Raw genomic sequence first — 15500 nt, 5'->3', positions numbered from 1 at the left:
GGTCTTTGTTGCTGTGCGTGGGCTTTCTCTAGTTGCAGCGAGCGGCGGCTACTCTTCATTGAGGTGCGCAGGCTTCTCATTACGATGGCTTCTCATTGCGGAGCACAGGCTCTAGGCGTGCGTGCTTCAGTAATTGTGGCACTCAGCCTTCAGTAGTTGTGGCTCGCGGGCTCTAGAGTGCAGGCTCAGTAGTTGTGGTGTATGGGCTTAGTTGCTCTGCAGCATGTGGGATCTTCCCGGACCAAGGCTCGAACCCATGTCCCCTGCATTGGCAGGCGGATTCTTAACCAGTGCACCACCAGGGAAGCCCTATTTTCACATTTAAAATCAAATGATTGTAAGAAAAATTGGCAAAGTAGTTGAAAATGTGATACGGTTAACATCTCAAATATAAATATAAATAGCACTGACAGCTCTAGATAAGTGGATATGAGCAGGTAATTTAAGACAGAAATAAAATAACTAATAAGATTTGAAAACCTACCCAGACTAAGGACATAATTAAAAATTATAAGATTATCAGACATGCAAAGATTCATGAGCAAAAATGTCTATCAATAATAGGATAGCTAGTAAGTATGTTAACCTCCATACCTTCAACTACTATGTAACTTCTAGAAATTATGTACTGTATATGAAGAATTTTTAATAAAATAAAATGTTTATAAAAACAAAGAGGATACATTATACATAGTCTTATCAAATGTGAAAATGCATAAAATTAGAGAAACACACCAAAATGTTAATAGTGATTATCTCTAGTGGCATTATGCATGATTTTCATTCTCATAGGCTTAAAATTTTTTTTTCTTCAATGAGCATTAGTTTATTTAAAATTCAGAAAACAGAAATGTGCTAAAGAAATCACAAAACAATATAATAGAACAAATATGACAGCTTTCCAAGCATAACATATCCCCTTTCCCTAATAGAAAGATAGTAAATATGATTTCTACTACCTCCTTTAAAGATTTTTATATGTCTACATTGCAAATATACTACCACATTGATTCACTAAATGCAGCAATCTAATGAGTACAGAAAAAAATAAAGTATATAAAATCTCTGAGGCTAAAAGGTAGACTAATGACTTTTCCTTAAACTTTCAACAAAGTAGTGCATTTAATCATCTCACTCCTTAGTACTATATTTTCTTTTGCACCAAATCTAAATTCATTTTTAGATTATTGGGTAACCTGTTTAAATAAATAAATATATTAAGCTTCAAATCACATTTGGGGTAATGAAATTTATCTTTTTACATGGTCCTAAGATTTGCACCTATATTATACACTATACTGATATTTGGAGCATCAAGGGTCTCAAAATTATGATGGGCATTAAATATTACGGACTACTTTCCTGAGAACCAGTAACACTTCCCCTAGTAAAGGTGGGTGAGGAGGGTCATTTTTTAGGGTGTAGGATGTAAGGTCATTTTGGTCGTCAGGCATTTGGTATCAGAACTTGACAATCACGAAGATCAAGATAGTGAAAATAATACACAGTAGCAGCTAACATTTGGGCATTTACTATTCCCTAGTCTCTATGCTAGACGCTTTACCTGTGTATTTCAATCAATTTAATCCTTTAACCCTCCCCATTAAAAGAGAGATATTATCCCAATGGGCCATCTCTAGGAAATGCGTGACAATATCTTTTTCATCATATCCGTGCTTTTATCTTGAGTCCTGAATATCTGGGATAACGGGGGTCTTCGGATTTGGTAGATTAACAGTAACTAGCTTCGCCTCTGGGAACATCTTAGAACAACGATCATACAACGTACCTAATAGTGACAAACACTTCCATCCTTTTACTGAGCCTCAAGCACACAGCACTGAGAGACTGTTCAGCGTGAGGCGCGACTTTCTGAAGACAGACTGCCCAAGGCTCCGCCCACGGGCTCCAGCCACGCCCCCGGAGCAGGTAGGCACCGCCTCCTTCAGCCACCGGCAGAAGTAACTTTGCGCTTGCCTCTCGCGGGACCTAGGGTTTTTGGCGAGATTTCGATAACTCAGGCAAAGCAGAATCTCGCGAGAAGCTGAACCGGAAAAGTAAGGGACGGGAGAGAATTCCGGCGAAACTCGGGAAGCAGGAAGAGCTTTTGGTTCCCTGCAACCTTAAGGTGCCCGGTGGTCTTGACTTCTTGTTTGACCTCTACTGACGGAATGATGTTGACCCGGGTGAGGGCTGGGATCCAGCCGGGTGCCTGTGACTGAACCAGAAACTTCATCGACCGACGGCGTGGCGAGGGAGGGGGCTGGGATGTGGGAACTTGGTGATCGCTGGGTTTCTCTGGCTTCATTCCAAAGCTCTAGAATAATGCCGAGTGTTTTGACGCTTGTTCGTGAGCGTTCTCTGTCGTTTTCTCCCAAGACTCACATCCGCCTCAAATAACCTGTCTGCAGTCCCTCCTGCAGACTTTAATATCCACTCCTTTCAGCTTTGAGCACAATGCACGCTCTTGGAGGGCTGAGACTGTACTGTCCTGGGAGCTTACAGGTTATCTGTTACATAGGTAAACTTTTCTTGGATTAGTAAATGAAATAGAACTGCAAGGACGTTTCCACAGGAAACTAGAGTGACTTTTCTTCTAAATACATTTTATTTTGGAATAATTTTACATTTCCAAAAAAATTGCAAAGATAATAAAGACTTCCTGTGCCCATTTCACCCAGTTCTCCTAATGTTAACATATAGAGTGGCATATTTAAATTAATTTCATTCCTTTGACACACATTCCTGTGTTAACAACCGCAATTCTCTTTACCCTTTGCTTTACATTTGAGCAATAATCATTTGGAGAAACCTTTTTTTCATGAGTAGATAATACAGTTTTGTTATGTGTGAGGTACAACTCCTGTTGTAAGAACTAGTAATTATCAGGGGGAAAAAAGTGTTATCTTAAGAAAAAAGACTGTACTGATAATGTTGAAGTTCAGTAAATTGGTAACATCAGAGTGTGTCAGCAACCTTTTCTTATCATCATAGCTGAAAGCAAAATCAGAGAGGAAGGTTGCAAAACAGATTTGCAAAGTTGTATTGGATCATTTTGAAAAGGAATATTCCAGAGAACTTGGAGATGCCTGGCATACAGTAAGGTTAGTATAATTCATCTCTTGATGCTTTATGATAGAACAAGAAATAAACCCATCTGGGGGAGGGGTGCTGTGAAGATAAAAGATAAACGAATCTAAACCTGGTTTCCATTTCCTCCTGAGGCTTCAGAAGGGAGAAGGAGGAAGAAATAGATTGGCTCATGGGAAAATGGAAAGGGTAGAAAGAAAACTTTGTAGTGATAATTTTGTTATAAGCAAAAGTTGGTATGCCCTTGCCTTAAGAAATTGCTTTGATCTTTGAAACAGGACTGCCCACCAGTTTGACAAAATTAATTATACTGTAACAGAAAAATCTGAAAGAAAAATTTTGAGGATATTTAACTAGTTTCTGGAATTCAGGAGATAATGCAACAAGTCTTTAAAGCCAACACTGCTTTATCTCAGCTGAAGTCACTTTATTTGGTAATCACATTTCTTCCCCATATCTATAGCTGGCTGTGTTTTGAACACACATGCCTGTGCACGCACACACACACACACAAATGATTTAAATGTATTATAGAAAACAGAAATGAGAAATATTTAATGCCTAGATGTGAGAGAAGTTCGATTTGTATGTTTAGTGAGTTTTGTGTTTGGTCAGTATGTTGCTCTATGGGTTCTTTACACTGAGTGCCTGATACAGTATACCATACACTGTGAAATACAAAGAGCAAGACAGTCCCCAGGACCAGTTTTCAGACAGTCTGTTCATGGAGGAGGAGGCGCATGATTAAAACTATATAAACTGCTAATTCCATAAATATCCCAATAGAAATAGGCAGGAGTACCTAGTCTTTTTTTTTTTTTTTAATTTTTTTTATTTATTTTTGGCTGTGTTGGGTCTTCGTTTCTGTGCTAGGGCTTTCTCTAGTTGTGGTGAGCGGGGCCCACTCTTCATCGCGGTGCGCAGGCCTCTTACTGTCGTGGCCTCTCTTGTTGCGGAGCACAAGCTCCAGACACGCAGGCTCAGTAGTGTGGCTCACAGGCCTAGTTGCTCCACGGCATGTGGGACCTTCCCAGACCAGGGCTCAAACCTGTGTCCCCTGCATTGGCAGGCAGATTCTCAACCACTGTGCCACCAGGGAAGCCCAGGGAGTACCTAGTCTTATCTATCAAAGCCTGATGGTGCCAGCAGAGACCTGAGGAGAAGCCAGGTCTTGGTGATTTAATAAAGTATGAAGTGGTTCCGAAATAATTTTAGACAAACTGTTTTAGAAACTTGTAAATACTGTAACGTGAAAATGTAGTTTATAGTTGTAGTTTTATTTCAAAACTAGATTTTTAAATGGGTGTCTTCTATCACAGAGAAGAAAGGAATGAATAGTGAAGTGTGTAATTAATTCATGAGGTTTTCAATATGCAGAGTTACTCAAATAGAATAGCCAAATAGCCAAACATCTATGGAATGCTTATTATGTGCCAGGCAATACTGACTTTTTTTGACCCTTAGAACAAACCTCTGAAGTTTGTTTCCCACTTTTCACCTGAGGGAACTGCACAGACTTTAAGTAATTTGCTGAAGTTCACTCAGCTAGTAAGTGGCAAAACTGGGATTTGTGCCCAGGCTCTCTCGTTCATGAACTCCCATGGCTAACCCCTATTCTATATGCCTCTCATACCTGGGATGTAATTAGGCATAAATGGATGATTTAAAAAAAAAAAACTTCAAGAGGTCTATTGTCTTCAGACTTTATCTGGCTGCTCAGACCCTGTAATGAGTTATTTTTCTGTTTACTGTGCTCAGACAGATTTATAAATTATTATTTGACCCTAACCAAAATGAGCAGTCCATTTAATTAGCCATGCCTTCTGCTTCATCTACCTTTTTATTGGGTTTTCATGGTAATTTAAGTTTTGCATAAACATGTGCTAAATTTGCCATAGGCAGAATAAAGGCTTTCTCAGCTTAGAAAGTAGTCTGAGCATGGAGGATGGCATGGAGAAATAAGAACAGAAATACTTTTGTTTTTTAACTATTTATTTGCAAGACGTAGTCTTGTGCTTGCAGAGTCTATGTACTTCCAGGGAAAGGTGAGTGCATTTTTGTGCTATCTAGAAAGCTAATAATTTACTCAGTAGTTTTAGTTTTCTGTAGTAGTGGGGTAGGTTTAGTGTTTATTTTAATTTTATCGTTTTGTAAAAACTTCTTGCCATCACACTCTTAGCAGCCCTTTGAAGTTGGGAGTTTACCCGGATTCAATTTTTGCCCTACTTGTTACCTACGTGTTCTCCTTAAGGTGAGCCCATTCGTGGCATGACTCTAAACTTCCCTCAGTGTGCTGTCATCTCAAGTGATTCAGCCCTTGCCAAGCTTCAGTGTTTTCTGATAACTTTACTTAGTTTCGTACCAGGCAAACTCAAAAGCAGATTATTTTCCCTTACCAAACCTATGTTGCCATTTGCTGCTTGCATATTCTATCTCAGTTGAAGGCATCACTCAATTCAGTTTCCTTTTTCCTCCTCCACACTTTTACTACCTTTTAGTGAAGAATGAACCTTATTCAGAGATAGGTCTGACATTTGCCCTCAGCTCCTTGGAGGTGATCTCTAAGCCCTTGGAATGCTCTGCCTAAAAGTCTGGGGGCTTGGGCAACATGGGGGAGTGTAACAACGTGATGTGAGGTGGGGGCTCTGGGCCACCGTATCAGCTAGGGCTCCTGCCTCCAACCTCCGGAGGGGCTGGATACTGAAGGTCAGCTGAGTGGGTAGTCAGTCATGTTTGTGTGACTGAGCCCCAGTAAAATCTAGACACCAGGACTCCCTGGTTGGCAGTACACCTGTGCATATTGTCACACATCGTTACGGGGAAAGGTTATCCTTGTCCATGATTCCACTGAAGAGGACAACTAGAAGCTTCATACTTTGAACTGTCCTACACTCTGGATCCTGCATCTCTTACCTTGCGTGATTTTAACTGTAATAAGCTGTAACCATAACCATCAGTGTAACAGTGAGTTATAGCTTATAATATAGCTAATAAAATTGCTTTTAGCTAATAATCAACGTGAGAGTGGTCTTGGGGAACCCGAACTTAATAGTTGGTGTCAGAAGTAAGGGTGGTCTTGGGGTCTCCCTAACTCTGTACTACCACCACACAACACTACCCTGCCCCCGTCAAAATCTAAATGCCCACCACGTGCTTTTGCTTTTACCTGAGAAGTTTCTTAATTTGGATCTCCTTTTTATCATCACTGTTACTATTTAGTTAGGCATTCATTGTTTCTTACCTGACATTGCAACAGCCCTTTTCCATAGTCTCTCCCCTTTAGTATTTGTTTGTTTGCTTAGTTTAGCATCCACTTTTATGACACTATATGCCAGACAGTGTTCTAATCACTTTACAGATGATAACATAATCCTGTACAACGCTTCGAGGTAGTTATTATTATTTCCATTTTATAGATAGGAAAGCTGAGGCATGCAGAGGTTAAGTAACTTGCCCAGTGACACGCAGCTCACATTTGGAAAAGCCCTGGTAGTTTCTCTTAGCCACTCTGTCATGCTGCTTCTCAATGCTGCTGTATTGCAATGTGTCACTCCTGGGATACTCACCTCCTCTGCTCCCCCACTGTCTGCAGTATTACATTTGGACTAAATGTCTTATCATGACTAGACAGGCTCCGCCATCTTTTCGGGCCAGGAATGACGCTCTCCTTTTTCCCTCTGTACAGTGGTTAAAGTGGGGGTTCAGATCCCACCTGTGTATCTTGTAGCTTGTGACCTAGGAGAATTCTTTAACATCTCTGTGCCTCACTACCCTTGTCTGTAAAGTGGGAAAAATAGTATCTGTTTCATATAATTATTTGGAAAGAGAAAGTGAATTTACATATAAAAATGAAGTGTTTAGAATATTGTTTGACGTATAGTAAGCCCTCAGTACATGTGAGAATTATTTTTATTACTATTGCTGTTATTCTTCATCAAGCTGTCCCATATGTGCTTGGCAAAATTAGTTCTGCCCTTTGTGTTTCCATTGCATTTTGATGATACAGCTGTTGTAATTTGTTCAAGGTTGTATTGTCATAACTTACTGACTTGTCTCTTCCCTGACAAGGGAGGGTCTTAAAGAACCAGTATCTTAAGGCTTGTGCAAGTGGTCTACGTATGTATTCACAACTTAGGCAGTGTTTATATACCAGGCATTGTGCTAAGCATTGGGAATACAAAGATGGATTATATATAGTCTTTCCTCAAATATATATGAGGGGAGGATTAATTGTAAATCTTTATGAACTTTGGAAATTTTGTGTGTACTTTGTGGAAGGCAAAAAAAAAAAAAGCCATAGTTAAGTCTGGCCTGTCTGTAAATATATATATATATATTTTTTAACATTCTCCTCATTAACCCAGAGGTCACATAGTTCACATATAGCAGTAAAAAATATTATATAACCAGATTGCATTACCAGAATGAAGGGTGGGGTGGGGGTGGAGTGGGCTGGTTGAGGAAAACAGAAATGAACTAGTATCTAGATTTCTATTTTGACCCTTATTTGGCTTTACACACATTTTCAACCTTAATCTGTGCACACCCTGTGTAGCAGTAACTTTTAGACCCTTTTAGAGTCAGAGATTAGAAAAATTTCCGGGTGTCTCAGTTTATGGCCAGTCCAAGCCTGTGCCTTGAAAGTCTGTGCCTTTTCCTCTACCAAGTGTGCTGCTGTGAAGGGTCTGGAGTCCCAGTCTTGGGAGTGTATGCACATGTCTCCTGATATAGGGACATAAGGGACTCCTTGTGTGCAGTCTTTTCAGGCTTTTGTTGTCTCCACCAAACACAAACCTCCACTCAGGACTTCCAATCTGAGGTACTGTGGCTAACAAATATGGACATAGATTGCCCTTCCATGAGAAACAAGGAGGAAACAATATCAAGAAAGAGTAGGAGGCAATCAACTCATTATTAGACACTCTGAAGAATAGAAATAAAATGGCATGAAAACATACCTTGATGCACTTCCATGAGTTGATTTATTCTTGATTTCTAAACCAGACTTTTAAAATGATTGAATGAGCGCCCTCTAGTGGGTAATGATAGCAATAACACAAGAGGGATTTCTGTATTTTAACCATGAATGTTTAGTGGGTTCTGTAATCTGTGCATTTATACAGAACTAAGCAGTTGTGCTTAGTGATGTGTAGATAAGATAATATTTTATCCTCATCATTAGTTAGGAAGGTAGAATGGAGTATAGAATAGTAAGAGAAAAGAAAATCACAGCAAAGTTGAAAATCATGTTATCATATAACAAACATTGTCCAAATAATATGTTGTGCAATTTTCAAGGGATATGTGATCACAGGCATGTTATAGCAATCAACTTCCAGATCCTTGGCTTTCATGTATGCTTTTTCAGGAGATTACTCCGCTCCCCTGTTGCTTGAGGGGGTACTTACTCCCCTTTACTAACCTGCCCTTCTACTGTCTTTGTCCCACTTTACAAGAAGGGTCACACTTTCACCATCCTGACTCTTCCACACTGCATTCCTCCAGGGTGTCAGAACTCCCCCTGCCAGAGACTATTGGACTATAATTGTAAATGACTAAGGACTACCAAATTCTTTGACAGGTCAGATGGTCTCCAAGTTTTGCTTTCAGCATAAGTAAAGGACCTCCAATTGAGTTGTCAGCCAACAGATTATTTAAAATATTTTTGAAGATATGTCATTTAGTGATTTGAGATCATAACTCAGAAAGAATTATAACAAAACGGAGACATTGTTTTAACAAAATATATTTAATTCTTACCTACTTATTTAAGTGAAGGTTTTTCTCACCCCTTCTAAAAACTCAAAATAGGAATTGATGTTGAACCCTGATCATTATAGCGCTAGGTAATATTCATTGCTGGATATATGAGGGAGAAAAAGCTCATTTCATTAAGAGATTCATTTCCTATGGGGTTTCCCTGGTGGTGCATTGGTTGAGAGTCCACCTGCTGATGCAGGGGACACAGGTTCGTGCCCCGGTCCGGGAAGATCCCACATACCGTGGAGCGGCTGTGCCCGTGAGCCATGGCCGCTGAGCCTGCGCGTCTGGAGCCTGTTGCTCCGCAACGGGAGAGGCCACAACAGTGAGAGGCCCGCGTACCGCAAAAAAAAAAAAAAAAAAAAATCCTATGAATTTTTATGTTTAATTATCAAATTATTTATAGATTATCAAATCTATAAGTTATTTTGATCAATTTTGTACTAGTAATTTTATTGGTGACTAATGCAGAAGTTACCATAAAACACAGAGCTTTAAGGCTACAGTGAAAATAAATTTAGTATATACACGTGTGTGTGTGTGTGTGTGTGTGTGTGTGTGTGTGTGTGAGAGAGAGAGAGAGAAATATGATAGGGTAATAAAGATTAAAAGCACAAAAATGTATTCGGATAAAGTTATATGGGGAAATAAAATGTAAATAAAAGGGAAAGGAACAGTGTAAAATTTCCACCTGTTCAAGAAGAGTCAGTCCATGAATTTTTAAATGGACAGTGCTGGGTTTCAAAATCACTCTGGTATTTAGGTTCCACTAGATAGATTTTAAAAAGTAGTATAATTTGTCTTTTAAAATGTCAATTTTTACAGTATGCTGGAAATTACATCCTTAAACATATGGTGAAGATTTTGATGTCAACTTAAAATGTTCCAGAGGGTACATAGTTTTTTTCAAAATGGTATCAGTGGAAGTACTAGCAAAATATTTGCAGGTCACTGATCTTCTAGGTCCCCGTTCTGCTGACTGATGGTGTGCTTGCACTTCTGGCCTTGAAGTTTATTAAGTGACGCAGCTTCAGACTCCTCCTCTTGAATCTTGAGAGGAGACCTGGAGTGTGGCGCCTGGCCAGTGTCTTCTTGAGTCTTCTAATATGTGCTCCCTCCACTGTCTGCTGGGCTACTTGCCCATCCATCAGAGCTTTTGAAGTGAGTAGCCACCAGCATCAGGGCATCCCACCAATGCAAGCGCTGGAGGGTGTGTGTGTGTGTGTTGGGGGAAGACGTGGTTACTGGCAGGTGGGTGCTGAGACCCACGTTAATACACAGCTTTGCTTTCGCCGGGCTGGGAAGTACCAGCCCGAGCAGCCTTAGCAGTCACTTCATTGAATTGATCCTGTTGCAGCTGGTTCCCAAGGGCTGCGTATGTCAAGCTTCAGGAAGAATGGGGCCACTGGCACTAGGTGAGGGTTGGAGTAGAAATTCTCTTCTCCTTCCTGCCATATACCACTTGTGCTACAGTACCAGGGCCTCACACTCCTATTAGGCTTTAAAGCCAGTGGATTTTGAATCAGGGACTTCTCTTTAAACAGTGATGTGACCTTGGGTAAGTTGCCAAATCTCTGAAAGCCTCAGTTAGCTTGACCTCTAAAATGAGCATAACAGCTACCCCTCACGGTTGTTGTGATGGTGAAATGAGGTAAGCATGCAAAAAGCACATAGTAAGCATCTGATCAGTAATTTTTATTATTATTAATATTATCAGGGTGAGATGGAGTGGGTGGATTGGGTGGTAGATAGAGAGGCTTCCCTGGGGAGATAAAGCCTAAACTGCCCCATGAATAGCAAGTAGGAGAGTTAAGTCTGGCTGAAGGGGGTGAGAGTGGAAACGTCATTCTAGGCAGAGGGAACAGTCTATGCTGAGACTGTTAAAAGCTAAAGAAAACTTGCTCCAGGAAATTCAGGTAGTTCAGTAGGCTGGGTGTAGGTGAAGAGGGATCAGAAAATTTATTTGTTCTGAGCAAGGGCTTATTTTATCTAGTTGCTGAAGAATGAGATAGAATAATTTCTGAAGATTCCTGCCTCACTCTGTCATAAATAAATGTTTTTAAATCTAACAAGGCTCCCCCCCAGAGTCTTTCAATGACTTCTCATTTATAAGAATTTTAAATTTATAAGGTAATATTTTAAAACTTTATCATCTTATACTTGACCCATATAGCCTTCTGCCACATTAGACTACTTTTAATTCCCCAAATGCACTGTCCGTCATACCTTTGTGCCTGTACACGTGCTATGGCTGCTATGGCCTTTGCCCTGGAATTTGTATTTTCATTTCATCCTGTGGCTAATTCCTCCTTGTCCTTCAAGATTTAACATATTGGATAATGTACAAGAATCAGTAGTATTCCTAAACTAACAATCCTTTTATATAGTAAGGTTAAGTGAAATATGCAAGATTAATAATCTTTACTAAGGGGTCTGAAAGGAAATGTGAATAAATGGAGAAACATATTGTGGTGAAAGTTGGAAAGAGTGACTACAATAAAATGTTAATTCTCCCCAAATTTAGTGCATTTAATATAATCCTAGTCAAAGTTATCTATTTATCTATACAAATATTTTATAAAATATTTTTAATTGACCAATTGATTCTCTTGTTCATCTGAAACAATAAACATTCTAAGATAGCTTTGGAAGTTGTGAAGAAAAAAAGAAAAAAGGATGGAGATTTGCCCTGCCAGATATTAACCAATTGAAAGTATATAAAGCCAGTTGAAAGTGTCTAGCCCTTGTTAGCTAAGGGATGGACACATGATTTAAAGCCAAGCCACTTTAGTCTGTATTAATAAAATTATGTTTCTGAGCATTATTTCCCTGTTACTACATGACTCAAAACTCTGGATAGATATTCATCCAGTTTGGAGAGTAAGATTAGGATGGACTGACATAAGGTTTACAACCGTGGCATTCATAGATTTCCTTTTAGGGTCCAGTGTAATGCATTGGTTCCCAAAGTGTGGTCCTGGGGATCAGCGCATCAGTATCACCCGAGAACTTGCTAGAAATGCAAATTCTTAGGCTCTACCTCAGACCTACAGAAAGCCCTGGGTGGGGCCCAGCAGTCTCTTACAGGCACTTGATTGCACGCTAAAGTTTGTGAAGCATGTTTTTAAAGAGATTGTCATCCTCCGGTATAGCTGAAACACTGGGCTTCTGTGATGCACCATCATAGTAAGAGGCAGTGAAAAGAGCAATTTCACATGTTAGCCTCATCTGAAATTCACATGGCACACATCCAGCGTTGCAGGTGTTACATTTCAATTCAGCCATTCTTCGCATAGGCCACACCAGGGTGAGTAGCAGCTGGAATTTACTTAATTGACTGTGGTTAGTGAGGCTCCCAAATAGCTAGAAAGGTCAGCTTGTAAATAAATATTTCCTGCTGTATCATTTGTCAGTTGATGTGAGCTTGTGATTGTCAACAGATCTAACTGTTGGACCAAGTAAAAAATGAGGACGGTAAGTCTGTTGGAGAGGTGGGGGCAGGGAAAGCCTGCACCATCAATCCATGAGTGATTTTTAAACCATCCTTGGTTTTGTATCATCTGATTCACTGATTGCCTCATTAACTCTGTTACTGTAGTGTTCACTGTAGTTAGCTTTCCATAGTTTTATCTTCATCAGAGGAAAACTTGAACACTCATTCCTTTAAACACCCTTTAATGATAGTTCTTTTCCCTTTAATATTAATAGACTCAGGTTTTAAAATTTGTCTCCAAGAAAAACTCTTCCTTGCGCAAAGAGTGATAGACTAAAATCTATTTTGATGGATTTCGAGGTATGTTAAAGACAGGCCATGTTTTTTTGGCAAGATAATCTGCAGGGAGGGACTAGACTGAGGCAAGTGAGGCATTACTCTTTGGTGCAGAGCCCCTAAAACTTTGTAACCAAGGTAAATACTGTTTTAATGACCAAAACTGATACAAAAGAAAAAAACCCACGATGAACAAAATATCAAAGTTTTAAATATAGACAGGAACATAACAGTACTGGGTTGAGCAATATGGGAGCCTGAGGCAAAAGAAAAAGTCTGTAATACTACTCCTGGCTCTGAAAATCACAGGTAAGTAAAGTGTAAAACTAGGACCACATTCCCTCACTTAGTAATATAAGATTGTATTGCTGTGTATAATATTAATATCCCTCTGTTTTTCTTTTTCTCTCTAGGGATATACTAACATCTCCATCATGTTGGCAATATGCTGTGCTTCTTAACCGATTCAATTATCCTTTTGAACTGGAAAAGGATTTACATTTGAAGGGCTATCACTCACTCTTTCAAGGATCTTTACCCTACTATCCTAAATCAATGAAATGTTACCTTAGCAGAACTCCACACAGAATGCCTTCAGAAAGACACCAAATTGGAAACCTAAAAAAATACTATCTCCTGAATGCTGCCTCTCTTCTCCCAGTACTGGCTCTGGAATTGAGGGATGGGGAAAAGGTTCTGGATCTGTGTGCTGGCCCTGGAGGCAAATCGATAGCTCTGCTACAGTGTGCTTATCCAGGTAATGTACTTTTCTTTTCATAACTGACAACTTTTAAATATCCACATGTTACAAAATACTTTTAAAGTATGTGGGGAGAAATGTAAGACTGAGTTTGCAGACTTTGAAAGCCTAAAATCCAGGATAGTGTGGAAAAGAATGGAAATATTAGCTGAGGAAATAGTGTAAATAACATTTTTTTTCCAGCTACTTAATTGGCAGGTAATTGGGAACAAAACTACAACATTTTGTGAACACAAATCTATCAGATAATGTCATTAGCTGATAAGCTAATGACAAAGATTTTTAAAATTTTATTGTTACTTTTACATTTGAGAGTCTTGTATTGATATCCTTGTCATACTTCTGTGCAATAAAAACATATACATTTAAAACAATATACATTTAAAAACATATACATTTAAAATCAATTTTTGTATCATTGGACCATAAGGTTCTAAGAGAGTTCTGTCCAATAGAAATATAACATGAAGTACATATATAATTGAACATTTTTGAGCAATCTCATTAAAAATAGAAACAAGTGAAATTAATTTTAATAATACATTGTAACCCAATAAGTCCACAATATTATTTGAACATGTAATCAAAATAAAAATTATTAATGAGATATTTTGTATTCTCATTTTCTTACAAAGTTTTTGAAATTGGTGTGCATTTTACACTTATAGCACATTTCAGTTTGGACTAGCCACGTTTCAAGTGCTCCTAGCCTCATGTGGCAAGTGGATGTAGTGTTGGACAGTGCAATTCTAAAGATTTTAAAAGTTCTTCTGAAATGACTTATCATTACTATTATTAGTAGTACAAAAATGATGAACTGTATGTAATATGCATTTATATATATATTTGTTAAAAGTAATGCATTCGTTATATTTTCTTAATGAGACGATGGGACGTTTAAGCTATTACTTTAGGTTTACCTGAATGAAAATTACTTATGATTAGATAAGACAGGGCTCAGCATCAATTCTGTCTGGTTTTTGTTTGTTTGATGGTTTTGTTTTTATAAGTGCAAATGCTGTTCACATAGATAAAAAGATGGTGGGAATTGTGTTATAGTAATCTCACTAGTTCTTTAAACTCCTGAATTATAACCCTAAATCACATAGATATCTTTCACCAAGCATTATTTTAATCATTTACTATGTGAACGCTCTTTAGGTCTGTTTTTGATTTTGAAGAAGGCAAAGGATTAGAAACCATCTCAATTTAAAAAGGCTGTGTTGCCTAATTAGAAGACGCATTCACTTTCTCAGCCAAAGCACCAGTGTGTTGAACTGCCTTTGTTTGGAGGGCTATGGAGATTTCTATGCCCTGGAACAACTTGTAATAAGATACTGGATGGATGGGAAGCTTGCTCCTCATTTGTAAAGTTGGTGAAGGGCCATTATCCTAGGAGAAGCCCTGACCAGAGGTGTTCTCCTTTTTTAAGAAGTTGATGATCTGAAAATTAATTCTTTTGAAACTATCTAAGCCTGCTTATCCCTTAAAAAGTTGTTATGTATCCCCAGGGCATGCATATGCTAGTTTGAGGACTGCCACTTTATATCTTCCTTTGATAGCATTCCTATTGAAATAGATTACAAACATTTTTATGAGAACTGTGAATCCAGTTGTACCAGGCATTGGTACAAATTTATCAGTTAACTGTATATTTAGGTGAAACCATACTGTGTGTTTTCAAATTGTGGTTAAAACTCTATTATTGAAGCTTGCTGTAGTGTTTTGTGAGAAATCACAACGAAAGAGATTATTTATTTTGTAAGGTTATTTTATTTTACAATTTGAGCTGAAAGTGAAATTTTATGGAATCATGTTATAAGGAGTATTATTACTTTCACTGTGTGTTCTTTGACAGTACTCTTATTTTCTTTGTTGCATCAATTTTGAATATAGAATTTTTAGTATTGTGAAAGATGGAAGAGAAATGCCAAATTTGGGTACCATTTTGAAAAGACATTTTAATCCTAGATTATTCTCATTAGTAGGCTATAAATGTTTTACATGTTTATGGTAAGGAAATTCCAGATTAGGAATCCAAAGGCAAACAGATATATTCTAGGAATTTGAAGTGCAGAAAAATCGTCCTGTTCTTACATCAAGGGCAATGAATTACAGGCA

The 15500-nt window shown here is 38.5% G+C and overlaps 1 protein-coding gene across 3 annotated transcripts in view; it reads left to right on the top strand.

The window, feature by feature from the left end:
- The first annotated feature begins 2054 nt into the window (after positions 1 to 2054).
- Positions 2055 to 15500, top strand: part of NSUN3 (NOP2/Sun RNA methyltransferase 3) — a 53143-nt gene continuing 39697 nt past the window's right edge. For 2 of the 3 annotated variants that reach the window (XM_032631611.1, XM_032631610.1), the window contains exons 1-3: positions 2058 to 2186; positions 2995 to 3104; positions 13033 to 13376. In XM_032631611.1, the coding sequence (XP_032487502.1) occupies positions 2172 to 2186; positions 2995 to 3104; positions 13033 to 13376 (469 nt within the window). In that variant the 5' untranslated portion in view covers positions 2058 to 2171. Of the gene's footprint in view, positions 2187 to 2994; positions 3105 to 13032; positions 13377 to 15500 lie in introns of all 3 variants that reach the window. The other variant, XM_032631609.1, reaches the window with a different exon arrangement.

The sequence above is a fragment of the Phocoena sinus genome, chromosome 4, assembly GCF_008692025.1.
Source record: "Phocoena sinus isolate mPhoSin1 chromosome 4, mPhoSin1.pri, whole genome shotgun sequence".
Lineage (NCBI taxonomy): Eukaryota > Metazoa > Chordata > Mammalia > Artiodactyla > Phocoenidae > Phocoena > Phocoena sinus.
Note: the sequence above shows the minus strand (reverse complement) of the source record. Positions and strands in the feature narration are given on the sequence as shown.